The sequence below is a fragment of the Apiospora aurea genome, assembly GCF_038362705.1.
Source record: "Apiospora aurea strain CBS 24483 chromosome Unknown utg000001l_segment0_segment0, whole genome shotgun sequence".
Taxonomy (NCBI): Eukaryota; Fungi; Ascomycota; class Sordariomycetes; order Amphisphaeriales; family Apiosporaceae; genus Apiospora; species Apiospora aurea.
Genome location: NW_027117388.1, coordinates 504,462 through 528,811, shown reverse-complemented (window position 1 = coordinate 528,811; position 24,350 = coordinate 504,462). Strand labels below are relative to the sequence as shown.

At 54.4% G+C, this 24,350-nt stretch overlaps 12 protein-coding genes across 12 annotated transcripts; 7 read left to right on the top strand and 5 right to left on the bottom strand.

Annotated features, from left to right (window-relative positions):
* Positions 1–2,051: 2,051 nt before the first annotated feature.
* PG986_000188 (uncharacterized protein) lies at positions 2,052–3,428 on the top strand (the record flags this gene model as incomplete). Its single annotated transcript, XM_066836410.1, has 3 exons — positions 2,052–2,315; positions 2,404–2,780; positions 2,852–3,428. The coding sequence occupies 3 exons, from the start codon at positions 2,052–2,054 to the stop codon at positions 3,426–3,428; spliced, it is 1,218 nt and encodes a 405-aa protein (XP_066705303.1).
* Positions 3,429–5,047: 1,619 nt separating this feature from the next.
* Positions 5,048–8,674, top strand: PG986_000187 (NRPS-like enzyme; the record flags this gene model as incomplete). The annotated part of the gene is given in 6 exon segments (XM_066836409.1): positions 5,048–5,518; positions 5,545–6,018; positions 6,120–7,244; positions 7,304–7,480; positions 7,497–7,694; positions 7,736–8,674. The coding sequence occupies 6 exon segments, from the start codon at positions 5,048–5,050 to the stop codon at positions 8,672–8,674; spliced, it is 3,384 nt and encodes a 1,127-aa protein (XP_066705302.1).
* A 3,161-nt stretch (positions 8,675–11,835) lies between these two features.
* On the top strand, positions 11,836–12,191 carry PG986_000186 (uncharacterized protein; the record flags this gene model as incomplete). Its single annotated transcript, XM_066836408.1, has 2 exons — positions 11,836–11,967; positions 12,033–12,191. The coding sequence occupies 2 exons, from the start codon at positions 11,836–11,838 to the stop codon at positions 12,189–12,191; spliced, it is 291 nt and encodes a 96-aa protein (XP_066705301.1).
* A 413-nt stretch (positions 12,192–12,604) lies between these two features.
* PG986_000185 (uncharacterized protein) lies at positions 12,605–13,297 on the bottom strand (the record flags this gene model as incomplete). Its single annotated transcript, XM_066836407.1, has 1 exon — positions 12,605–13,297. One exon carries the CDS (start codon positions 13,295–13,297, stop codon positions 12,605–12,607), a length of 693 nt encoding a protein of 230 aa, XP_066705300.1.
* Positions 13,298–13,828: 531 nt separating this feature from the next.
* PG986_000184 (uncharacterized protein) lies at positions 13,829–14,900 on the bottom strand (the record flags this gene model as incomplete). The annotated part of the gene is made up of 4 exons (XM_066836406.1): positions 13,829–14,036; positions 14,208–14,311; positions 14,376–14,391; positions 14,440–14,900. The coding sequence occupies 4 exons, from the start codon at positions 14,898–14,900 to the stop codon at positions 13,829–13,831; spliced, it is 789 nt and encodes a 262-aa protein (XP_066705299.1).
* Positions 14,901–15,770: 870 nt separating this feature from the next.
* Positions 15,771–16,940, top strand: PG986_000183 (uncharacterized protein; the record flags this gene model as incomplete). The annotated part of the gene is made up of 4 exons (XM_066836405.1): positions 15,771–15,876; positions 16,011–16,089; positions 16,170–16,284; positions 16,335–16,940. The coding sequence occupies 4 exons, from the start codon at positions 15,771–15,773 to the stop codon at positions 16,938–16,940; spliced, it is 906 nt and encodes a 301-aa protein (XP_066705298.1).
* A 437-nt stretch (positions 16,941–17,377) lies between these two features.
* Positions 17,378–18,435, bottom strand: PG986_000182 (uncharacterized protein; the record flags this gene model as incomplete). The annotated part of the gene is made up of 2 exons (XM_066836404.1): positions 17,378–18,125; positions 18,200–18,435. The coding sequence occupies 2 exons, from the start codon at positions 18,433–18,435 to the stop codon at positions 17,378–17,380; spliced, it is 984 nt and encodes a 327-aa protein (XP_066705297.1).
* A 929-nt stretch (positions 18,436–19,364) lies between these two features.
* On the top strand, positions 19,365–19,556 carry PG986_000181 (uncharacterized protein; the record flags this gene model as incomplete). The annotated part of the gene is made up of 1 exon (XM_066836403.1): positions 19,365–19,556. The coding sequence occupies one exon, from the start codon at positions 19,365–19,367 to the stop codon at positions 19,554–19,556; it is 192 nt and encodes a 63-aa protein (XP_066705296.1).
* Positions 19,557–20,800: 1,244 nt separating this feature from the next.
* On the bottom strand, positions 20,801–21,625 carry PG986_000180 (uncharacterized protein; the record flags this gene model as incomplete). The annotated part of the gene is made up of 1 exon (XM_066836402.1): positions 20,801–21,625. The coding sequence occupies one exon, from the start codon at positions 21,623–21,625 to the stop codon at positions 20,801–20,803; it is 825 nt and encodes a 274-aa protein (XP_066705295.1).
* Positions 21,626–22,535: 910 nt separating this feature from the next.
* On the bottom strand, positions 22,536–22,844 carry PG986_000179 (uncharacterized protein; the record flags this gene model as incomplete). The annotated part of the gene is made up of 1 exon (XM_066836401.1): positions 22,536–22,844. The coding sequence occupies one exon, from the start codon at positions 22,842–22,844 to the stop codon at positions 22,536–22,538; it is 309 nt and encodes a 102-aa protein (XP_066705294.1).
* A 34-nt stretch (positions 22,845–22,878) lies between these two features.
* On the top strand, positions 22,879–23,106 carry PG986_000178 (uncharacterized protein; the record flags this gene model as incomplete). Its single annotated transcript, XM_066836400.1, has 1 exon — positions 22,879–23,106. One exon carries the CDS (start codon positions 22,879–22,881, stop codon positions 23,104–23,106), a length of 228 nt encoding a protein of 75 aa, XP_066705293.1.
* Positions 23,107–23,564: 458 nt separating this feature from the next.
* On the top strand, positions 23,565–24,302 carry PG986_000177 (uncharacterized protein; the record flags this gene model as incomplete). The annotated part of the gene is made up of 1 exon (XM_066836399.1): positions 23,565–24,302. One exon carries the CDS (start codon positions 23,565–23,567, stop codon positions 24,300–24,302), a length of 738 nt encoding a protein of 245 aa, XP_066705292.1.
* Between the last annotated feature and the right edge of the window lie 48 nt (positions 24,303–24,350).

Here is a 24,350-nt window from a genome sequence, read left to right as displayed (position 1 = left end):
ACTGGAAAATCACAAATATGTGGCTTTTATCAACATCATGTAGTAGCCAACCCCGCCCGAGGTTCGAACAAGATGGCTCGGCTTCATGATGCGTGCAAGCAAGGGTTCTCCGCACTGAGATACGTGAACCTCGGCAGGTTTGGGCGCCTCGTTGGAGTCTTAGATATGTATCATGCATGCCAATTAGTAGAAGCTTTGCGCTTGGTGCTGTCAACGTCTTGAAGCTGTGACCAATATCCGATGGTGCTGGTAGTCAAAAGTTAAGGACATAGAATGCACGTCACTATTGACGCGACTTTACCCCTTCTTGGCCAGGCAATAGGGCTAATATTTAATATGTCTTGGCAGCCAAATGGGGCAGCTTACAGAAACTTGAGACTGATTTTGTAATATGTGATTGGATATGCCTTTTTATAGTTCGCAAGCCGGTATTCCCCTCTTCTACCCTCAGCTAAAACGGGTCGAATATGCATTATCTTCATCCTGACTTACCTATCGACGACGAAAAGCACGGGGAAGCGGTAAAACATCCCTATGTCAGGCCGCACCAGGCAAGTATTGGACCTGTAACTATGCAATCTCAGCACTTCGGATTGTGACCGATAACGCAATGCGGGATCGTGGGCAGGTAACAGTGGGCCGGCGTCGTTTCCAAACTCCTCCCGTAATGGTTTCACAACGGGAAAGAATCCTCAGCCAAAGCTTAGCAAAAGCTTGGTGGGACGGTTCTTGGCTCGATTCGGCAGCTGTTTGTGAACTCGTTAGCTTGGAGGTGCGACGATTTGTTTATAGTATTGCTCTTTGGCCGTGCTCTAATTCGTATCCCTCCTTATTGAATGGCAACGACAGCTGCAATTAAGGTAATAAACGTAATTACCACCAGCCCTTGGAGCATGCCTTACTTACTTTATTAATGTAGAACCCTTCTGTCCATCGTGGAGAACGCGGCAGTTCACCATTCCTGTTACAGAATGCAATTCACTCTGACAGGGGCGCGACAGGGGGCTGGGATGTCACTTGTGGACGATCAGTGGGCCGGACCGCCTGATCGCCACTCCGCTTATCCTGCGCTTTAGAAACCTGCCGCAGATTGGACGATCATGGGGGCAAACGTCCAGACGTTGATTCGCGGGGTAGCCGAAATCCGAGATAGGGCAGCGAGGTGAAATGGGCGACAGGCGGCTTGGGCAAGTATTCGTCATCATCATTACCCTTGCAAGCTGCTTTGTCTCTTGGATGTGGTACTATGTTGCTTGACAGACTGCTTGTTTTAATAGTACCAATGCATCCACATTTTCACAATTATGATAGTCATACTGAACATCATCTGGAAGCCAATCGGATGACGATGGGGAGCTAGGTAGCCTGATCGGCAATTGTTCCTACATTGAAGGGGGTTTTTGAACAAGCGAATGCAAGTACGGTTTCTTCCTCTCGCGTAGAAGAGTTTGCAAGTTGTCGCCTCTATCGCTTAGAAAATTACTTTCCACATAAACATTCCAGCGTTACATGCATGAAGAAGTTCTAAGCCCTGATACTACACGACGCGACTAGCCGAATCAGAGTATGATCGCTTGAACTCCAGGGCGGAAGACCTCGAGAGTGCAACGTGAGCTCCATGGCCGCATGGTCCGCTCGGTATGGGATATTCAGGTCCCTATGCAGCTCGTAAGGGAGTGCCCAAGCGGTGGACCACCGATCACAGCATCTTGATGCCTATCACCATTATCAACCCCCCTGCCTCCCACTTTTCGTGGCAGAAATGGTGGCTCAGACACGGGAGTGCTAACCAAATCGATCCCGCATCGCGTCAAGGTGCTAAGCTTTCAGGGGGCGAGATCCCGATCGGGGATTTATACACTGGACCAATGCGGACAGGCAGGCCGGCTCGTGACCACAGATCGTGACGGTGGACCTCCTGGCGCGGACGCTGCGGAAAAAGAAAAAGGGAAAAGGAGCCAAAGTCGATTCGGAAGAGTAACTTTCGTCGACAACACACTCAAGGGCGTGCGACCGATCCATCAGCCGACTGACCAAGCCAACCCTCTACCATGACGAACGCAGAAGAGGCCCACAAGCAGCACCTGACCGTCGGCATCATGACGACGTGCCTGGCGCTGGCGACCGCCTCCTTCGCCCTCCGGATCTACGCGCGCCTCACCACGGCGGCCAAGATATGGTACGACGATTGGTGGATGTCCGTGGTCATGGTCATCAGCATCGCCATGAGCACGAGCATATTTCTCGGTCTCGCGTACGGCTCGGGGATACACCAGCAATATCTGGCGGAGGAGACGGTACAATCTTTCAAGATGGTAAAGAACCCCGTTGCATTGCCGCCGTAAAGCCGTATCAACCTCTTCATTCAGTCAAGACTAACATGACTGCCCCCTCCTCGCACAGAACCTCTACGTCTACATGATCCTCTGGTCCTTTGGCGTCTTCGCCGTCAAGGTCGGCATCCTGCTCTTCTACTGGCGCGTCTTCACGATCCGGTACTTCCGCCGCAGCGTGCTGGCCGTCGGTGTCCTATCGACCGCGATCCTGCTGGTCAACTTCTTCACCTTCACGTTCCAGTGCTGGCCCATCGCGCGCTTCTGGGACGAGTCCGTCCAGGAGGGCGGCTGCATCGCCCAGACCGAGTTCTACCTCGCGTCCGCCATCATCAACGTCGTCGGGGACGTGGTCGTGCTGGTCCTGCCGCTGCCCGTGGTGTGGAGCTTGCACACGTCGCAGAGCAAAAAGTGGTCGCTGAGCTTCCTGTTCCTGCTCGGCGCATTGTATGTCCTATCCGTTACCCCTTTCTTATAAGACTCCAGTAGCATGAACTAACGCATTGCCCTTTCCATAGCGTATGCGTCGCAAGCATCTTCCGCATCCTCGCCGTACAAGAGATCAACCCCAAAGACTTCACCTTCTCCAACGTCGGCGGCGGGCTCTGGAGCACCGTCGAGGTGGAGGTGGGCTTCATCTGCGCGAACCTGCCCTCGATCCGGCCGCTCGTGTTCCGGTGCCTCGGCTACCGCACCGGCGCCACCAGCAGCGGCGACAACGACTACGGCACGTCCGGCGCCGCGGGGCGGTACTACGCCAAGAGCGGCCTCGGCGCCAGCAGAAGCGGTGGTGGTGGTGGTGGCCGCGGCGCTTTCAAGACCATCGGCAGCAAATCGCTTACTACTACTACGGGCGGCAGCAGCAGCAAGCGGCTTCGCGACTCGGATGAGGAGGCGCTGACCGGGTCGCGCGAAGCACTGAGGACGGGAATCAGCAGCCCCGGGGAGGCGCCTGGCCAAGCCATCGGCCTCTCGGATATCCATGTCAAGACGCACATTGGCATCTCGGTGGGGTCGCAGAGCAGTGACCCCTATTCTCTCGAAAGGAGCCATAGCGTCGAGATTTCATCACCAAAGGACTCGGAAGGGTCGTGATGGATTGTATTTTCGAGGTCGCACATAGCGTGTTCGGATTTCACGCATAACCCATAATAATTGCTTTTGTAAATTCTTTCCCTCACTTAAGATACCAACAATCCCTTTTGTAAAGACCGCAAACACCCAAGCGAAGTCATGTCATTACCTGTTAAGCTATTTCATACCTAGATTTTCGAGTGTTGCGATGAGCTTTGATCGTTTCCCAATTGACCTTCACTGAGAAGAGCTACAAAGTGATTGTCTGGGCATGGCCAATCAAGCCACTTAGCCACTGAAGAACGGATGCAACGGCTCGCCATTACAGTGACAAGCTCTAGGGCGTTGGTGGCTGATTACCCCTTACATGTTAGCATCCTAGCGCTGAAAAGGGCTCTAGCACCTGGCCCGACAGGGCTTCAAGTTACGGCCTCCTTGCATTGCCAGGTAAAGCAATACACCCACAGTTTTCCCTTTGGAAGGGATGTGATCACTCGACCAGACAACCCAGGATCCCAAAGACACCGCAATGACGAAGCGACATTAACCATATGCCCATCACTCAAGTGCGTACTACTACTACGTAGAAGCACTGTGTAGAACGGACACTCGGCAATGCCAGTCAGTGGGGTTTGGCTCCAGTCCAAGTGTAACGTTCCCCGACTTGCAGATTTGCATCAGCGGCCGGAGCATTGCAAGCATCATATCGTCCCTAATCGAGTAGAAACAAAAGCTTGTTTCATCTTGACATCTGACATGTCACATATTTACCAGAACCGGTCACACTAGAAGTTCTCAATTGTCGAGATAAGATGCCAAGAAAGGACGTCATGTCTGCTTCAATCTGGACCAATGGCCATGAAGCGTCTGCATCTAGCAGTACTTACCCGGAGTGTAGTCATACAAATACGGCTGACCTCAGGTCCTCCTTTCCACCTGGCCCGATTGCTGGGCTCGTACGCACGTACCATAATGAATGGCATACATGCAGCCAAATTGGCAGGTTGGGGGCAACGAGTGAGTTGTCCAGCGGAAGGGAGATATGACGCAATGGCAAGCCCGCCGGGCCGCATCTGGATGTCGCATTGGCCGACAGAGCGACTCTTATCACCCGGTGGCCAGAAAGGGGGGGCAAGGCTCCATGACCGTGCATGCATTTCCCATCCCTTTCTCAAAAGACGGCATCATCCACCACGTCCCGCCATCCAATCATCTCACGAGGACCAGCCTACCGAACACGAACACTTCGATGCATGCACAGTATATGACCGTAAATATATATGCATCCTTGGATCCGACCCTGGACCCAACGTCTGGGCTCTTTGCTATATGATGCAAGGGATATTGGGTGTGCCCTCGAGCAAATGCTATACTTAGAACTAGCACCACGCAGGGCGAAGAAGACAAAGATGGACTACATGTGTCCCCTTCTCGAGGCATATGAGACTCGCGGCTCGCTTCTTTCTGCTCTCAACGTTGGGTTCTGTGGCCCTTGTTCCCCCATGGTTCGCATTGTCTTAAGAGAAGGTCTTGTCTAGAGACACGCAAAGTCATCACTGCGCGCAAGCCGAACCTATTCTTGATTCCGTTCGAGCCAGTTTGACGTCGACAAATAGATCATCTACATTCATACCGCCAAAATGGCAACCATATCAGCCGAAGTGGTCGAGGCACGCCTCAAGGAGTACGGCAGGCTGTGGACCATCGACGACCTCATTCGGGTGCGAGCACAAGATGAAGTTCAAGCCCCAATCCTTGGCTACCCGAGGTATGACAACAAGCCTACCGACTATGAATACTTCACAGGGAAGGATCTCGATCGAATGGTTGACGAGACGTGCCACCTGCTGGTGCGAGCCGGACTGAAGATGAACTTCTTCGAGACAGTGGCTCTGTTCGTTCAGTCGGACCTCTCCTTTGTGGCCACCTTCTTCGCCCTCTTCAGGTTGGGGTGCAAGGCTTTGATCATGTCAATCCGCCTGGGAGAACCTGCGTGTCTGAATTTACTGACAACCACGGAGTGTGATACCATTCTGTACGGCACCACAGCCCGCATCACGGCAGCCATTGCCGACTTGAAGAAAGCAGTTCCGCGCCTCCGTTTTATGCCAGTACCGACCAGGAAGGAGTTTGATAGACCGGGCGAACCTCCCCGGAGCCGTTCATCCGCCCAATCGCCGACAAGGAAGCCGAGCACGTCCAGACCTCACTAATCATGCACTCGTCGGGCTCAACAGGCCTGCCCAAGCCGCTCTTCCTCTCGCACCGGAGCATCATCACTACGCTGCCGACGGGTACGGGTCTCCGGGCCTTCAACGCGCTGCCGTGGTACCACGTCCACGGCCTGTTCACCTCCCTCATGGCCATGTGGATGCGGCAGCCGGCGCATTTGTTCAACGCCCACCTGCCTCTGACGGCGGAGAACCTCATCCTGGCCCTGAAAGAAGCGCGGCCGGAGATCTGCCACTGCGTGCCCTACACTCTCAAGCTAATGGCGGAGAGCGAAGACGGTATCGAGGTACTTAGGCGGTGCAAGTACGTCACCTCGGCCGGGGCCCGAACACCGGATGAGGTCGGAAATCGTGTCGTCAACGCCGGTGTGAAATTCGGGGTCATATACGGGATGTAAGTTAGCCGCTTCCTTCTTCGGCTGATGGCCCGAGCCAACCGCCAACTTTTCTTTGGACTGTGTCGTTAAGCTAACTTTGTCAGGACCGAGGTGGGCCACGCGGGGGACTCCTCTACCGCGAGCCCGGCGACGACACCTGGGACTACGTGCGGCCCTACCCGAGCCTGCGACCGTACATGATCTTCAAGCTGAGGAGTGGCGGCGGCGGCGACACCGACGTCTACGAAGCGGTGTACCTCAAGACCCATCCGGCGCTCAAGATGTCCAACTCGGACAGCCCGCCCGGCTCGTTTCACTCCAGGGACCTCTGGACCCCGCACCCGACCCTCCCGGACGCCTGGAAGTACGTCGCGCGCGATGACGACACCGTGACGCTGCTGAGCGGTGAGAAGATCCTGCCGTTGGGCATCGAGGGCGCGATCCGCGAGAGCCCGCTCGTGCGCGACGCGCTGGTCGTGGGTAACGACCGGCTGGCGCCGGGCGTGCTGGTGTTCCGTGCCGCTGCCACCGCCCATGTTCCCGCCCTGTCGGACGCCGAATTCGTCGACGCCATCTGGCCGCACGTGCAGGCCGGCAACCAGCTCGCCGACGAGTTCGCCCGCATCCCGCGCGACATGGTGGTCCCCATCCCCGCCGACGTCGACTACCCGGCCACGGACAAGGGCAACCTCATCCGCGGCGCCGCCTACGCGCAGTTCCGGGACTACATCGACGCCATGTACGCGGAGAAGAAGAAGAAGCCGCCGCATCGGCATTTGCAAGCGAACGGGCGGCAGCTGATAACCCCAGCGAAAAAGCTTGATATCAAAGAACTGGAGCGGATAATACTGGACCTGCTCCACGACCAGGTGGAGATTCGCATGCCCGACATTTACACCGACTTCTTCGCCGCGGGTGTGGATAGCCTGCGCGCTGCCCAACTCCGGCGTATTTTACTGCAGAATCTCGACCTGGGCAGCAGCCACGATTCCCTGCCGACCAACGCGATATACGACGCCGGCAACGTGGAAAACCTGGCACAGAAGTTGTATGCAATGTCTCTTTCAGGAAATGGGCTGGCCAGCAACGGCCAAACAATCCCTGGTCCCGCTACGGCGCATGGAGACTCAGGGAGCGATCTCGAACTCATGCAGACACTCATTGATGAGTACGGCACCTTCGAGAGACGGAAGCCGGGGGACCTGCCGAATCCCGAAAAGGAGACAGTGGTAAGTATCCCCTTTCAGTCTGCTACTCGCGTCTGAACCGAACTGACCCCAACCCATAGATCCTCACCGGCGCCACCGGCGCCCTCGGTGCCCATATCCTGCATCTGCTGCTGCAAGACCCCCAGGTTGACAAGATCTACTGCCTCGTCCGCAGCAGCAGCACCAACTCGGCCAAGGACGCGGCGGACCGGGTCCAGACCTCCCCTGCTCACGCGGCGCCTCTCGACCGCGACCGCGTTCCCCAAGCTGCAGCAGAAGCTCGCGGCCCTCACCACCGACGACCTGGGCGCGCCGAATCTGGGCCTGTCCTCGCCGGCCATCTTCGCGACCCTGCAGGCCACCACGACGATGGTCGTCCACGCCGCCTGGCCCGTCAACTTCAACCTCGGCCTCGCGAGCTTCCGCTCCCAGCTCGCGGGCCTGCGCCGGCTTCTGGGTCTGGCCGCCGACGTGCCCTTCCGCCGGCCCGCGCGCTTCCTGTTCACGAGCAGCGTCGCGGCCGCGTTCTGCATGCCGGACGGGTCGGCGGTGCCCGAGGGCCCCTCGCGGACCTCGCCCGCGCCGCGCCGACGGGCTATGCGTGGTCCAAGTTGGTCGGGGAGCGCATCTGCGAGCTTGCCGCGGCCGCGAGCATGAGTAAAGGCAAGGCAGCTATTTCCACCTCGAATGGAGAAGGCGATGGCGATGATGATGGTGCGGGCTCTTCCCAACAACACGTCGCCGTGCTCCGCGTCGGCCAGGTCGCGGCCGATACCGAGCACGGCATCTGGAACGAGAAGGAGGCGATCCCGCTGCTCGTGCGGAGCGGCGCGCAGATCGGCGCGCTGCCGCGGTTCGGGAAGCGGCCTGGGCGGTGTCAGTGGATGCCCGCGGACACGGCGGCGCAGGCGGTGCTGGACCTGGCGGCGCGGATGACGAGCGCTCTGAAGCCGCCGAACGGGGTAACAAAGGGGCCTACTGGGAACGAAGCGGGGATAGAGATCAGCGTAGGAGACGACAGCGGCAGCAACGGGTCGACTGAACCAAACGTGTCATCGGCAGCCTTGTTCTATAACCTGGTGGCGCCGCATCACTTCTCCTGGAACGACGAGTTCCTGCCCGCGGTGCGGGCCAGCGGTGTGTTGCGCTTCGAGGAGGTGGACCTCCCGGAATGGCTGGCGCGGCTGCGGACGCGGGCGGTTGAGCTTGGGGACGAGGCTGAGGAACGGCTCCCCGCTATCAAGCTGGCTGACTACTACGAGCGCTCGTACATGGAGAAGGATGGGGAGGAGGATTCCGGGCGGGACAGTAGCGCAGGGCTGACGTGGGACGTTGGTCGGGCATGTGCACACAGCGAAGCCTTACGTACGTGTCCCCAGGTTGTCAAGGCCGGCCTCGTGCCTAAGATGGTGCGGAACTGGCTCGAAGTTGACGGTGTGCTCCCAGAATGACCTGAGGTAGAACGCCGTCAAGCAAGGTGGTTTTGGCAATGATTTGGTGGTTCATTGCCACACGCCCAAAGCTCATGTAGCATTCTGGAAATCATGTACAGCATAAGATGCAACCCCCTCTGGCTGACCCCCCCTCACTGACCCCCCTAAAATAAATATAAAAATCAACAACAACATCAATAGATAGGTCAATTGAGCAACACACACTGCATTTTAAGGTCTGTTTCGGCTCGTGCGCACTATAATAGAGTTACCTTTACCACCAGCTCGATTTGCATTAATTTCCACTACTTTACCGGCGCCCCTTTTCGGCCTTTTCCTTGGCCTTCCTTTTCTGACGTCCTTTTAAACCTCCCTAATGTTTGCCATATAAATAAAGCCCTCATTGGGGTCCTTATTGACTTTCCTTTTTTTCTAAGCCTTTGTTTTTTTTAAATTTGCCTCCAGACCGGCCTTTTCCTGCTCCAACCGGCCGATTCGAGCCGTCAAATTATTAATACTCTTACCGAGCTTCTTCCACAGCAACCTTTTAGTTAAATCACCGGTAGTAACCTCTACACTAAGTATCGCAGCCCTTAAATTTTTGACCTGCCGGCTGTTTTTCGGCGTCTCGATCCTTCCAGCCTTCGGTTCGGCCGGTTAACGCGTATCCTCGGCGGCAATAGCCTCGTCGATGGCTCGCATTATATTAAAGCGCCGGAGCCTGTTATTTATCAGCTTTTTAATATTAAAAGGGTAAATACTAATTGCTGCCCATCCACTAGCGATAACTTTAAGGGTAAAGGCTACTTTATGTACTTTAACCCAGGCTCGAAGAAAATCCCCTTCCTAACGTAGCTATTATTAATAATAGTGCATATTAAGTCGAGCTCCCTTCGGAACCTCCTTTTTAAGACCTTAAAATAGCTAACATTCAGGGGTTAAAGCACATAAAAACTATATAATAATAAATAAAGAAGTTATACCTTAGCCTCTAACGCCGCCAGCATAAAATCATCGTCGATATAACTTCTATATTCATTAAAAACTAAAAGCCTCTATTAATTAAAATTATTAAGCTTCGTTAAAGGGATAAAAAATTTTTTTAGCCATTTTAAAATTATAGGATTAAAAATTTATCTTTTTAGTAACGCTTTAAAAGCCCAGTCCTTATACTCGTAATTAATTTCGTCTTTCTTTTAAAGGAATTATTATTATTAAACCGATTAGTTTTTAAATATAACTAAAAGCGGTAAAATATTATTAATAGTATTAATATATTTTAAAATAGTTATTTATTCGCGATTAGCCGAGTCGTTCCGTATTAAACTTTAATAGGCGGCAGGTTTAATTATTATAGTATTTTTCCTTATCGTTATTATAGTTTTTATTTCATCGGCGTTAAATTTAAATCGAGGGGGTATATTATTAATAATAATAGTATTAAGCCGATTAAAAAACTTTCGCACAGCCCTGTTTAATATATATATAAAACGCCGGAAATTTATCGCTTTAACACGTACGGTTTTAAAGGCTAGATAACGTTTTAAAAAACGGTGCACTTATCGTTTACCGATAAAGTAATTAACCTTTTTAATAAAAAGGATACGCTAAGCGTATATGCGAAATAGTCGGTGCGTTAGTGCGTAGCTTAAGCTAGCTTAAAAAAAGGCTTATTTAGCTAAAAAGGTCTCTTCGGCAGGGGTAAACAACTATAAAGCCTTATACTTCTCTTTTTTACTAGGGTTTTCCTTAATTCGGTTACGAAAGGTGCCCCTATTAACGTTGTGGTCTTTGGCCGCACGGTTAATATTTCCGCCAGCCAGCACGGCCTGGACCGCCTGCGTAATGCGTACTTCTTTGGTTATGTTAGTGGTAATAAAAAGAGGAAGAAATTAATCTATTTTAATTGGGAGACGAGTGAGATTTGACCCCTTTATATACTGTTGTTGTTGCTCAGGGGCTCTAGAATCATCTGAAATCAGGAGGGGTCAGTGAGGGGGGGGTCAGCCAGAGGGGGTTGCATCTTAGCACTTAAAAGGTCCCACATCTCAGTATCTTCCCAGTTTCCTTGTAGACGCCCACGAACGCCATGGTGTATGAAAAGTGCCTGCAGGGTTCCCCGCCCCGAGTGAGCGTTTTCTTAGTGATAAGGTCCGAATCGAACCAGAGGTGCTGGCCATGGACTGGGCTAGTCCCTCGTGGCGGCAACCAGGCTTCGCCCGTCCGCGAAAAGAAAAGAAAACAAGATGGCCCGAGTACCATCTCTTGAGTTTGTGCCTCCAGCGCAGCCCCAATGGTTGTTGGTTTAACACGAGGCAATGAGATATGTTCCGTCACGCCACAGCTGTTCAGTGACAGTAGCATGGTAGCCAGTCGGCGGTTTCTAAGGTGTGAACAATGGAAACGGTGATGGTGGTTGTAGTCTCCCACTGGATACTGGCCGCCGGACTTGGGGTGCCGGCGGATTCATTTTGAAACCGCCAGCTTCGCCTTGATTCCAGACTCGCTTGCGGTTCCCCAGGTTTGTCTGGCAGGTGGCGTATTGGAGAGATTGGTGTTACGGAAGGAATGCCTGCCGCCCGGCTACGGTGAGATGCAATTCTACAGCTGAAATAGTCCATATCGGATTGGACGCCCTCATATTCAGCTCGAGGCGCTTATGCAGTTAACAGACGATGGAAAGTATCTCTACCGCTCTCGGCCGCATCACCTTCTCCTTTCATAGGTGCGTACAGTCCGCATCCGAACCGAACCGTACGTTGGTCAGACGATACTGAGACTTATCATCAGCCTCAAAAACAAGACATCTAGACATTTTCTATGTTCCATGAGCCCGAGCGGAAACTTGGGTATGTGCACTACGTATCTGACCCTGGCACAACAGCCATACCTTACAGCTCCAAAGCACAGAAACCCAAACGACACCAGAACCAAGGTGCCGTATCTCGATGAATTGGCAACATGAGAACACCGAGAGTAAAGGCTCATCTCTCGGTGAAGCGATACGCCTATCGTGCATTATAAGGTCGGTCTGTCCATGGTCAAGAGGGCATTCGTCCCCCTTTCTCGTTCGAATTGCCAAGCGCTGCCACCGTTTTCACTTCAAACATAGCAACCGCCATTAACATTTTCATTTCCTGAAAAGCCCTCGCATAATACCCAACCAACTCATCCCAAAAATGCAGTACACCGTCATCACCACCACCATCTTCCCTGCCGCGGCCGCCATTGCCAGTCCCGTCGCGGACCCAGACCCCGCTAACCTCGAAGCCCGCACCAACGGTTGGCCTTGCTCTAGTGACAGGACGCAGGTACGTATCTCCCATCCTGATCCGGCTACCCCAACAGAAACTGTAAATGAACAATCTTATCAAAGGTTTGCTGCAACAGCAGCTTCACCTCGAACTGCGTCGTTCAGATGTATGGCGCCACATGCCTCGGCGACACCTACTGCTGCAAGACCAGCGCCGGCACGGTAGGCTCTCACCAACCCTCTCCTCATGGTCAAACACGCAAGTACACCAAAGCAGCGTAATTCGGAAGCTGACATCGCTGGCGTTCTAGGGATCCTTGGTCAATGTTAGGTTCCTCGACTGTGTGAAGGCTCAGTAATGTGAACAACAGACAACCGGTCATAGATAGGGTCTGTCCGGTTCAACCTGATGAAGATTGCGTGCCATGGGCCAGGCGGTATTATTGGCGCAGCTGCTTTCTGAGTTGGTTTTAACGGTGTACAAGCAATTTATCTGTTAGTTATGACAAAGGCTTTTCTTCATACGATATTAACGGTGTGATCGATTTGAACCTGCCTACTTGAAGAACATCTTACACATGTGTAAAAGGCTAAGTTGAAGAAAAAGAAAAGAGAGAGAAAAAAAAAAAACAGAAAAAGGAGCATTTAATCCGTCGATGCCTACTTCCTATGGCCAACTCCCGAATCGTCGTTCCTCAAACCATGTCGCACGCACCATACAGTTTCCGCCCTTCCGATTCCTCCCACGTCTTCGTCTCCTCCCTAACTCTGCGCTCTCCGCGTAGCGGTCTCCATTCACCAGTGAAGCATTCGATGACTTGGGCCAAAATGACCAAGAAGATGATGCCAACGCCGACGGCCACAAAGCCGAGCAGGAACTGTCGCTGCAGCTCCGAAGCGCTTGGCCACACCAAAACCACAATGGCCCCCATCGCCAGAGTGAGTACGAAGAAGCCGGCCCAAATGTCCCGTGTTATAGGCTCTTCCTTACTGATTCTTTTGACGCCGCCGTCGTCGCGGTCATTGCTCGGCCCGAGTAGTGGTAGGGGCGTTTCTTTCTCTTCCTCCGTCCCGGTCTCTCCCTTGCGGAGGCGGGTGGCGGTAGACTTCTTCTTCTGCCCTAACAGCCCATTCTTGGTCTTGGCTTGCAGACTGGACAACGAGCAAAAGACGATACACCCGGCTACCCCCTTTTCCGTCGGGGTAGCCCTAACTGATGGGATGTTGTTACACTGGCAGCGTCGGCGTCTGTTGTCTTCTCCGTCGTGGTCGTTGCCGTCGGGCTGGAGCTTCAGTTCTATAATGACCAAGGCATTTCCGGATGTAGCATTGGATCCCTCCATGGCGTCTCCGGCCTTTTCCAGTGGGGTCGTATCGATAATCGGCATCTTCGTTTGAGGTCGAGCGAGCTTTGGAAGAGGAAAGGGAGAAAGTGATTCACTTACGATGGGGCCTGTCTAGATATACCCAAAGCGCTTTTTAGAGAACACCTATGGTTTGTTGATTGTTGAGCTGCGCCTTTGGGCCGTTCTTCGGGTGGCATCGCGGTGGAAAGCGCGCAAACGTGCTCAGTACTGCGCTAACAACCTTGATGACCCCTTGTCCATGGTTATCCCAACTTTATTCAGGCCCCGACAGACTAACCAGGTGGGAGAACTTACCTAGGTGACCAACGAGACCGGGCACAACTCAAACCGTTTCGATCCAGTCAAGCAAGATCATACGCATGAAAGGTACACAGTACAGAGTCGTGTGCGCGATGGGAAACCCCGTGGTTCAAAATAGGGATAGTTAGAGTGAAAAGCAACTTGTATAGCATGATCATCTCCTTATCTTACGTATTACTAAGACTCCGTCAACTCCACATACCCCCCTCACCTCACCTCTGGTTGATGTTCAAATTCTTTTTCTTGCAGGACCTAGCACTCTTTGGTCCTGAGCTCCCGGTGGACGATGCCGAAGCCAAGGCGCCGGAAGAAGACGAGATCGGCGTTGCGCAACTGTCCGAGAACGCGGTCACCGTCATGGTGGACACAGTAAATAGGTCGCAAGTCGTCGAGTAGTAGAGGCTCGATATCAAGGTGGCGGTCGTGGTCACGGGCAGGCAAGTCGACGCCGCTGCCGACGCTGTATCCGTTTCCGTGACCGTCACTGGCAGGTAGGTCGATGACGACGCCGCCAACGCCGCGTCAGTTGCTGTGAACGTCACGGTGACGGTCACTGCCGGCTCCGGAGAAGAAGAAGGGGTGGAGAGCGAGCTGGTCGTCAGCAGCGTCACGGTAGAGGTCACGGGCTCACAAGGCGGCGGAACAGAAGTGGCCAGTCCGGCCGTCGAGGGCAGGCAGGAGCTGCCGCTCGAGTCCGAGACGGTTCCGCTCTGAAGGAGCAATGGGCATTAGTGGCTAAACAAAGCAACAGTGGGAAAAGAAAAAAGAAAAAAAGGGAAAAAAAGGAAAATAAACTTACCGGGCAGGCCATGCAACTAGAGCTCCCAGCAAAGGATATCGTACCCGCCGGGCACGGCACGCACGCATTGTCTAGGCCAGCAAACGTGCCCGGCGCACAAGGCTCGCAGCTCGTCGCGCCCGAAATCAGCGTCCCGTCCCCGGTGACCACCTGGCCCGTCGAGACGGACCCGGCGGGGCACGTCAGGCAGACCGTGAGCGCGGGCACGGGCGCGAACGTGCCGGCCGAGCAGGCCATGCAGAACCCCGCGCCGACCCAGTAGTACGAGCCGGGCGCGCAGGGCGCGCAGTCGCCCCCGTCCGGCGAGGCGAAGTAGCCCGGCGAGCAGCTCTGGCAGCGGGTGCTGCCCAGGGCGGCGTACTGGCCGCCCGGGCAGGGGACGCAGGCGCCGCCCGTCATGGCGTCGGAGTAGGTGCCGACCGCGCACGGCAGGCACTCGTACCCGTCATCGCTCAGGCTGCTGCCGGCGGGACACGTGGCGCAGAGGCCGGTGTTGCCGTCCGGGTAGAAGTTGATAGGGGGCATTGGGCGACGCAGGTTCGCGTACCGGGGTTGAAGAACAAAGAAGGGTCGCCGCACGGCCAGACACGGGCCGGACCGGTCGAAGGGCGGGACGACATCGAGACCAAGGAACGAAGATCGGCTGGTATTCCGCGATTCTATGACTGAAAAAGGGATTGGACGTCTGAGGGAGCGGCGGCACTCAATGCGAACAAAAGATGGGGAGGAAAGGTCCCATGGGCGACGGCATCACCAGAAGAATACATATTGTCGATTGGAAGGGATCAAAAAAGACTAAGCGGAATAACAGTTTTCACCAGCTGAGGCTTTCAGCAGTAAGTAGGTATGTAGTCTGCTACGCTCATTAGCTGCGTTGTTTGGGGGAGCTGAAGAGTGGATAGGATCATCCGGCGCCTTGGATAGTGCCCAGGCCCGGCCAAAGGACGACGACCCCAGCACCCAGTTCCATGCTCAGGTACCGGGTCGTTCTCCGGGATCCGCCAGGTACAATCCCAGTTAGTCAACCCCCTGCCCCCCGCAAGAGGGAGCTTAGCGCTGTCTCGTTTCTCGCTCTAGTCGGAGCTAGAGCACGTACTATTTACTTCTCGCCTCAGCATTAAAATGGCCAGCTTCGACCATCCTAGTTAAGATATACACCAAAGGCTCGACCGGTCCTTTTTTGCAATAAGCTGATGGTGGTGATGCCCAAGATAGTATAGAGGTGTTGCTGAGAAAAAAAAATGCAGTCCAGGGGTTGGTTATATAGGGAACCGCCATAATTACACAGCTGAGAGTATATAGAAAAGGGCATCGTCGCCGTGTCTCGCACTCGGGATATTTGGATGGTTCAGGTGTCACTCTTTCACATTCCTCCCCACTCTCGTTAAATAAGCCATGAAGAGCTCCACGATCGTTACTGCGGCTTCGGCCTGCTTGCTGCAGACCGCCGCCGCCACCTCTGCTCCGAAAGGCTGCTGTCGCACCAACCAATGTTTGCAAGGTGAGATAAGCCCAGCTCGATAAGATATGTGTGTGTGTGTGTGTGTGTGTGTGAAAGAATGAGAGAGCGCGCGAGGACGACGTAGAAACATGGGAAGAAATCATATGTGCTGATACAAAACCGCTCTCGCATAGCTATCGGCTCGCCCCTCAACAATGGAGTCGCTGACTGCTCCACAAACCTTGTGGTCACGGTGACGGTGGCGCCCTCCAGGTAAGCAAGAACAACCCAGCCCTAGCCAAGCATGTACGGACCTTGGGGAGTGCTCACACGTACCTCGTTCTATGATACAGCGCCGTCACCGTCACCGAGACCGCCACCCAGACCGGCGTCGACACGGCCCTGTTCACCGAGATCGTCACCGAGACGGCCGCGACCGAGACCCTCCTCTTCACCACCGACGCCACCGTCACCGCCGCGACGCAGACCAAGTGCCCGCCACCTCCACCGACCTCCAGACCGCGCCCTCCACCATCACCGAGGTCAGCACGGCGACGTCGACGACCGTGGCGCACGCGACCGCCACGCCCTCGGCGGTCGTGGTCCCGCAGAACTGCCGACCGGTCGGGCCCTGGTTCCGCGGCCAGTCCTACTCCCTCAGCACGCAGAGCGAGGGCCCCAAGTACATGTACACGGTGGACACCTCTTCGGACTCGTCCTCGGTCTCGTGGGCCCAGTTCTCCACCATCCAGTCCGGGCCCGAGTATCAGTCGCAGCAGTGGGTGCTCGACGCCCATGGCCAGCTGCAGCAGTTCAACCCCACCGCGGGCGCCTCCGAGGTCCAGGTCGCCTACGTCGACGGGGCCTTGGCCCAGGGGCCGGCTGACACCGTCCCGGTCGCAATGATGAAGCTCAACAGCGCACAATTCCTCACCTTCATAGGCGCCATCGCCCGCGTCCAGGGGTGCGTCAGTCCCGACACTAACGCGCTCACCCTCCGCGACATGATTGGCGCGAGGTCCAACATCTTGCAGTGCGGTACCGCCATGGTCCTTTCAAGGGGCGATGGCAGCGATTTCTACCCCGGCGGCTGCACTCTCGTTACCATGGAAGCCCACTCATAAAAGCAAGATGTTGAGAGGTTCAGCTGTATGTACGGAAGCGTGCTGACGAAACGTAAGAGGGGGTAGAGCATTTGAAATCAATGCTTTGGCATTATTACCGTTTAAACATTCCGTATCTTCGAGTTTAGTATCTATAGAATATGCCTTTTTTCACTTCTATTACCTCCCTCCAATACGAACTTGAGACTAGTTTCAAGCTCACGCAAACTCGTCAGGCCTGATCTCGTCGATGTCTGCAAGGTATGTTAGCGGGGGTAGAGGTAATCAAGATGTGGGCTGGTAAGGACGCGTGTTTCCAACTGTTGCTGTAGCCAAATACCCAAGGTAGAGTAGATAAATCCGATTTGGGTCGTCGGGGCGACTGCAGACTCGCCGTTCTACGCCACACCCATGTGATTCGTTCCCTGCCAGTGCCACTCAGCGAAGCTTGTCGTCGTTCAATTCGCTGCCGCCTTGGCGGGGGCTCGCTTCTTCCGTGGCTTCTTGAGCAGCTTTTCAACTTCCTTCCTGCCATGCATGCGCAACGTCATCTCCGTCATCATCTCGCCCCATGTGAGAGGACCATTGCACTTTGGGCAGTGGCCGCTGATGGGCAAGACCTCGTCCGTCGCGCCTGGACCAAGAAGATGCTGGCTCCAGCAAGAAACATGCCCCACGCCCTCACAGCCCGTGTTGGTACAGGCCGCATATACGCCCTCCCCAGTAGGCAGATGTTCGCCGCAGACCACGCAGCCTCCCTCTCTCTCGAAAGAGAATATGGATTCCGTCTTTGTGACAATCTCTCTCAAGGGCGCATAATCCAGGGGCAGAGCATGGATGCCCCAGGCCGGTGGGGGAGATGTAGCAGCTTCTTCTCCTTCGGCGGCGGATCCGAGGTTTTCTACGACCCGACTCTCCGCGTTGGGCTCGAAATCAGTCACGATCGGCATCGACTCGCGCAACGGTTCGTTGGCGGTACTGCAACACTTGAGCCAAGCTTTGTGAACATCGCGGTTGAAGAAGTGGAGCTTGAGCGGCCAGCGTAGGAAGCTGGGGACTCGTAGCAGGAGGTGGAGATTCGATATGACCGAGGTCAGACTGTAGGGCGGCCGTTTCGGGTGACCATTGCGCTTCTTCTGGGTCGCGACGGTAATGCGGGCGGACGAGGGGATGTGCAAGGACAAATGAGGATTGGCTAAAGCCCATCTGCCGTCTTGTTAGTTACACGCGGTCCATACAGATACTGGCATTGGTCGCAATCACGGGTGGGGGGGGCTTACTCGAACTTCAGCGCAGCTATCTTGCCAGGGAAGCCCGAGACAACGGCCACCATCTCCCACGGCCGCAACGAGTTCCGCGAGGTCCGGACCGCGCCGCCCTTCGCGACTCCATTGTGTTGATTGAGTCGCCTGGGTGGGTGAGGAGTCGAGCCTATGTAGAAAGATGCGTGGCGAACGGTCGAGCGTAGAATGTAGACGACGTACAGCGCCGGTAGGGGCTTGCTGAGAACAGCCATGGTGGTTATGTTATGTGTGCACTAGGCGCATCTCACACAGGCTGCCGGGCTGCTATTTGGAGCGCTTCGTTTGCAATCTGGAAAGGTGATCCCATTATTGATGGCCGCATCTGTAACGGGGTGGCGCGAGTGGAAGGACGAGAGATAGGCGCGATCCTGGGTATTTGAAGCTAAAGATGGTGATGTCGCCATTGATTACTGGTGCACATGTTTTTGTTGTCGCTAAGTTGAGCCTTGGTGGATTTTAGCGGGTTGGCGGGGTTCTGCAGCGACCAAAACCCCCTGGCAGCCTACTTAAGCCTGGCAATGGCAATGGCAACCTGGGTGGCCCAAGACCTAGCTAACTGCCACACCTAAGGTGAGCAAGTTGCAAGCCCAGGCCGAGGCCCAGCCACGGTTATTGCAGACAGATATGCGCAGAGCTCCCCCCTATTTGCCGGTTCACCCCCCTATCAATCAATACTGAACTCTGCCACCCACAGAGAGCGGCACAACAATTCGCATCAATCATTCAACCTATTGGAACGCCGCATTATTTCTGTAGATGGTTTCAAACCTGTGTGCCAACAGCTCCCAGTCTACATGTTCAAATGGTGGCGATTTGTGGTTGGGTGTGAATTGAAGTTGGGCATGTTCAAATGTTGATCGTTGCTTGTTCCTTTGGTATGGTTGAAGCTTAAAAGAAGGCCTATCTGCAATAGTGGACTTCTGTCAATGGCCATTTTCCTTTTCATTCCTTCATTCCTATCCTGAATATACATCTACCAAGGCCAACACCACCATCCGCGATCAATGTCGAGTGGGTCCTGCACATCCAAAAGGACGTCCTGCACATCCCTCACAAGTACGGCTTGTTCTTTCCCGGCCCGCCTCAGCTTCGAGTGAGGGAAGCCACGTACTTCTTTCTCTTGGCCTTTGGACTCACATACATGTCGGTCTTGGCCGTGGCCTTGATCCTCATGTGCAGGTACGATAACAAGCCGCCCGTCTCCTGGGGCCTGCACGCATTACTGCTGGCGATGATGGTCGGCACCTTCCTTATGATTTGGATCCCCATAACCCTCAACGAGGAACGCTCGCCAGACTACAAGTGGCCAAAAACGAAGGTTCGAGTCGAGTAGCAACTGCATGTGCTGTTTCCCTGGAGGCTCGCGGAAGCTGCATGACGGAGCTTCCATTGAGTTGCGACAGGCTGCTTCCATCTCATGTTGGAAGTATGTATGTTCCTGTCATACTGCGCACCCACGCCTACACCCACATACCTCCCAACATGCGCAAATGCCAAATGCACTGGGCAAGAACCTCGCCGGACGCTTCATTAGGAACGAAGGATTTACGTCGGCAGTTTTCATGAGCGCTAGATCACTACCTACGAACAATCAGCAGCAAATATGAATACACAGAATGATATCTGATTACTGTGGGCGAAGCTTGGTGGCATCCTCGGTCTGATCTTGGATCAGCTACATGCCTTTTTCATCCTGATCTTGGTCTAGAGCTGGGACAAGAAGAAGAAGAGAGTGAGGAGCAGTCTGCACTGGTCAAGGCGGTATACTTGGAGGAATGCAGGTAGGCAGTTTGCCCATGTACTGAGCTAGGTGGTTGAGATGGAGCTTTGCTGTTCGTTTCTTTGGCAGTCTATGTGGGTGTTGCCTCGCAAAGCCCATCTGTACATACCAATACATATTTGGCATATATGCACACCATTCAGGCATCCCAGTCACCCAACGCCCAGTCTCTCAACGAAGATACAGCTACCCGAACAGCTCATCAATTCTCGATACCCGTCGATCAAGTGTAACTAGTTACCTGTAAATAAGATATGTACACGCACAATTGCACGTAGGGCTTGTCCATTTCATGTTGGCTTGGTAGCTGGCTGTGCGTGCCACCTGCCAAACCACCCCCACACCTGAATCCGCGAACATATGCAAGCCGCCGCCTCGAACAGTTCATGATTGTGTATCTCAAATAAGCTCCATCGAATGCCTTCGAACAGATATTCTGGCCTGGTTTTTTCTAAACTGGGAAGCATTCAAATTGACATCCTCTACTGGTGTGGACCATCCGAAATGGCATGTCGAGATATGAAGCAGAAGCGCGCCTGATACCCACCCGTATGAATCGGAGGCTGGTATCTCGTCTGGCGGATCAATCGATCTTGCAAGAACCATATATCGGTATCTAATGTTACTATAAGTATCTGTCAAGACATGGGATCTGTTTCCCGTCCTCCTTCATCAATGTGGGTATCACCAACACAGATTCCACGTCCCAACTTTGTCACTCACTTAATCTCTGGAGTTATATTTCCGGTAAGGCATTCATGAGAGGATAGACAGGATAAGCCACGCATTGCCACCTATTAGAACTCGCGGCACTCCTTTCCGAGCCTCAGCCGCGGCGGATGAACGACAACATGCTCTTCCGCCGCGTCCCACCACTCCAGCCCCTTGAACCGCTCGTACCATACCGCAAGCTCCTCCAGCTCCTCCTTTTCACCGTCACCCTCGAATATATCCCACTCGAAAGTCAGCTCCAAATACCTGCGCGCCGCCGCGAGACTGAAATCAGCAACTCCCGGCCCCTCTGTCCCGGGCGTGAGCCACCCCGTAGTCTTTAGGGACGGGGCCGCCCACGCCTGCACTTTGGCCAGGTTCTTGGCCATGCCCGCCCGCGCGTTCAGCGCCGCGGCCCGGCTGCGGTCCTCGTTCGCCACGCCGGACCAGACCGAGAGCACGGGCACGGCATGGCAGGTGTAGTACCCGGAGTCGAGCATGGCGAGGTTCATGACGCCGATGATGTCGTGCATTTTTGCGACATCCACTGGATTCTTGGGCATGGCCGAAGGGCCGCCTCCTTCGCGGTTGCCGTACACGGTCTCGAGATACACCAGGATGGAAGCGCTCTCGTAGATGTAGCGGGTCTCGCCGGTGGCCGGGTCGTGGATCCCGAGGCACGGGGTGGAGGCGCCCTGGGGCGCCGGGTTGCTGGGGTCGGCGAACTTCCAGCCGCCGGCGGCCATGTCCATGTGCATGCGGTTGATGCGCAGGCTGGGGTCGACGGTCTTGCCTTCGAGGAGGTCGGCTGGGGAGGCGGCTAGACCTTTGGTGAGGAGGTAGTACCAGACTCTGCGGGGGAAGAAGCCCTCGAGCCATAGCCAGAGTGTATGTTGAAGTCCAGAGGCCATACTTGACTTGGAAAGGAGATCGTATTGTTTATGCGAAAACGAGAAATTGCTTTGTCTGGCTGCAAAGTTATGATGCGAAGCTGAGTGGGAGTAGAATAGGGGATGGGGATATTGAGTCTGGTTTTCAGTAATTACATGATGATGATTGTCTTACTTTATAACAGTAACGCAAACATACTCGACTTGCAGCGTAGTAATACTCTTCTGTTTGATATAGTCTCCGAGGACGCTAGTGCCGTTGCCGGACACTTTTGAGAACCCACACTCGGAGACATAAGCTTGCCTCGTCGACTTTCCGGAAGGATTATGCGATGGGACTAGTAACAACTAGCCTCCCAGTACTAACAACATGCCGTGTTTCCAAAGTTGCCTCATACACCAATACATGTATCGACTGCAATGGGCTACGACTGGTTAACGACATGCATGAAGTGGATTGGGATGTATATCCATTCTTGACCACAAATGTATCCCAGTTTGAATACATTACAGCACTGTGTCATACAGAACTGAGATTATGGGTGGCTTCTCCGCCTGTTCAGGGGTATCCTCCTTTCACCCAGTTGAATGATGGTTCAATGTAAAACAAGGCGAAGAAAGAACAATATGATTGATCAGAAAATGACCATTGTAGCGCTTTCTTATGATAGACTTCTTCTCCAGTGGCTTCTTTGAGGAAGTGACACTGCCTCAGAAAGCCGACTGTAGTGAATAAGTCTTTGAAGCGAACAAGGGGGCCCGTGCAAATGAAAAACCCCTGATTTTCGTACCACCCAATACCATCTGAAGCAGAACAGTAGACCTCCTATCCTCACGCACCAACAATCCTCTCCCTAGCTGACAACCACGATCTTCTTGCCCCTATCCACATCAACTAACTACCCCTCCGAAAACACAGTTGGGCAAGATGTCAGCCAGCACCAGCAGCAACCCACCCCCCACGCGCGCCATGACGCCCCAGCAGCTCCCCAAGCTCGTTATGCAAAACCAGCCGGCCTGGTACGACGAGAGCGAGCTGCGCAAGAACGAGGCCTACTTGGGCTTCCGGCGCGAGCTGGCGCTCAAGAAGCTGCTGTCCTGCTACGACGAGGACGAGATCGAGGACTACCTGCGGCTCGACGACGACGACTGGGTGATCGGCGAGGTCTTCCGGGACCTGGGGCTGGACCCCGAGGTCCACGGTTGCTTCGCTGCGCGGGCTCTTTGACGATCTGTACATTGCGGACAGGGAGGAGGAAAGCGACGGGAGTGAAATGGACCTGTGCGATGAGGACGACGACGAATACTTGCAGTTGATAGAAGATAGCGATTTCGAGGATCAGGTAATGTGGGATGATTATCTGGAGGAGTACCAGTCGGAGGATGGCCAGCAAGAACAAGAAGAGGACGACGACTACGACGATGAAGAAGATGTTCGTGGCGAAGAGGCACAAGATGCAGACAACAATGACGCTGACAATGTCCTGGGCGAAACATACTGACCTTTTTCGGTGACAAACAGGCGACAAGGAACTACTAGTCTATCCTTTGTTTCCGCGGCGAATGGTATTGTGAATACAAAGGGGATGCTGACATTCGGCAGGTGACGCACAACAATCAGCTTTGTGAACAACTGACTAACTGACGATGATAGAATTAGTATATTCACTAGTTGACATGTAGTTATCTATATATACCAGGCTTGACGCCACACCTTATCTGCCCTGTTTTCAAGAACATTCCCGCAAAAGTCCCATTGCTTCATCAAGCCATCGTGCATTGCACACCAGTCGCTTCTCCTTCAGCAGCCAATCTCTCCTTCATCGCACCGCTCGCTAAGTATACGTTGCGAACAAAGCTCGAGCCGGTCTCGATTACCTGAAGGAGTGTGACCTGCCAAAATCCGAAACCTACCTAACTTGTCAAGAAACATCAGAGCTTGGAGAAAGCAAGAATGACAATGGGATGCGGCTCTAGCAAGGAGGAATGGGAGCCAGCAGCCAGGTCTCTGGCTCCCGTACACAGCCGCCATGAGCAAAAGCCCAGCCAGCCGAGCACCAACAGCAGCCCCGCCAAAACATCCCGCCCACGTCTCCCCCGGCTGCGCGTGCCTTCGGGTGCGGGTGTCGGCACAGAGAAGGAGAAGAAGGACAGCATAACCTTGGCCATGGAGATCGACCCCGGGTGTGCCGACGAGGAAAGTCCCACTTGGATTCGGCTATCTCCTTTATCCAACTCCCTTGCTGCGGTGCGCTTTTGGGACCGTCAAGAGAGAGAAGAGAAGGAGAACAAAGATGTCCAGAACATCGACCGAGGTCTCAACATACACTGCTCCACGCCTACAGGGCTGCCACTTGGGGATTCCCAGCGCAAGTGCGTCTGGACCGAAGCGTTCGTCAAGGGCATGACGTCCGGCCAAGTCATCATTGAGGCCCGGAGGCGTGTGCGTAAGTTTTACATTGCGCGGTTAGAGGGCCGCCAGCGTAAGCTCGACGCCAACCCGACATCGCGGCAGAGTAAACCTACCCACCTACCTATCTCCGAAGCGCAGGAGTGGGAGAAGATGAAGCGGGACGCAGAGCACTTGCGGGTAGAGATCGAGGCTCTGAGCGAGAGAATCGATAGCGGACTGCATCTGGAGAAAGACGAGGCCATGAGGAGGGTGGTGCCGCTCCTCCGTGAGCGGTGGACGGCATGAAGGGAAAATGGAACGAAAAGGGGCCCAAGGAGACCTGACCGCCGGGGC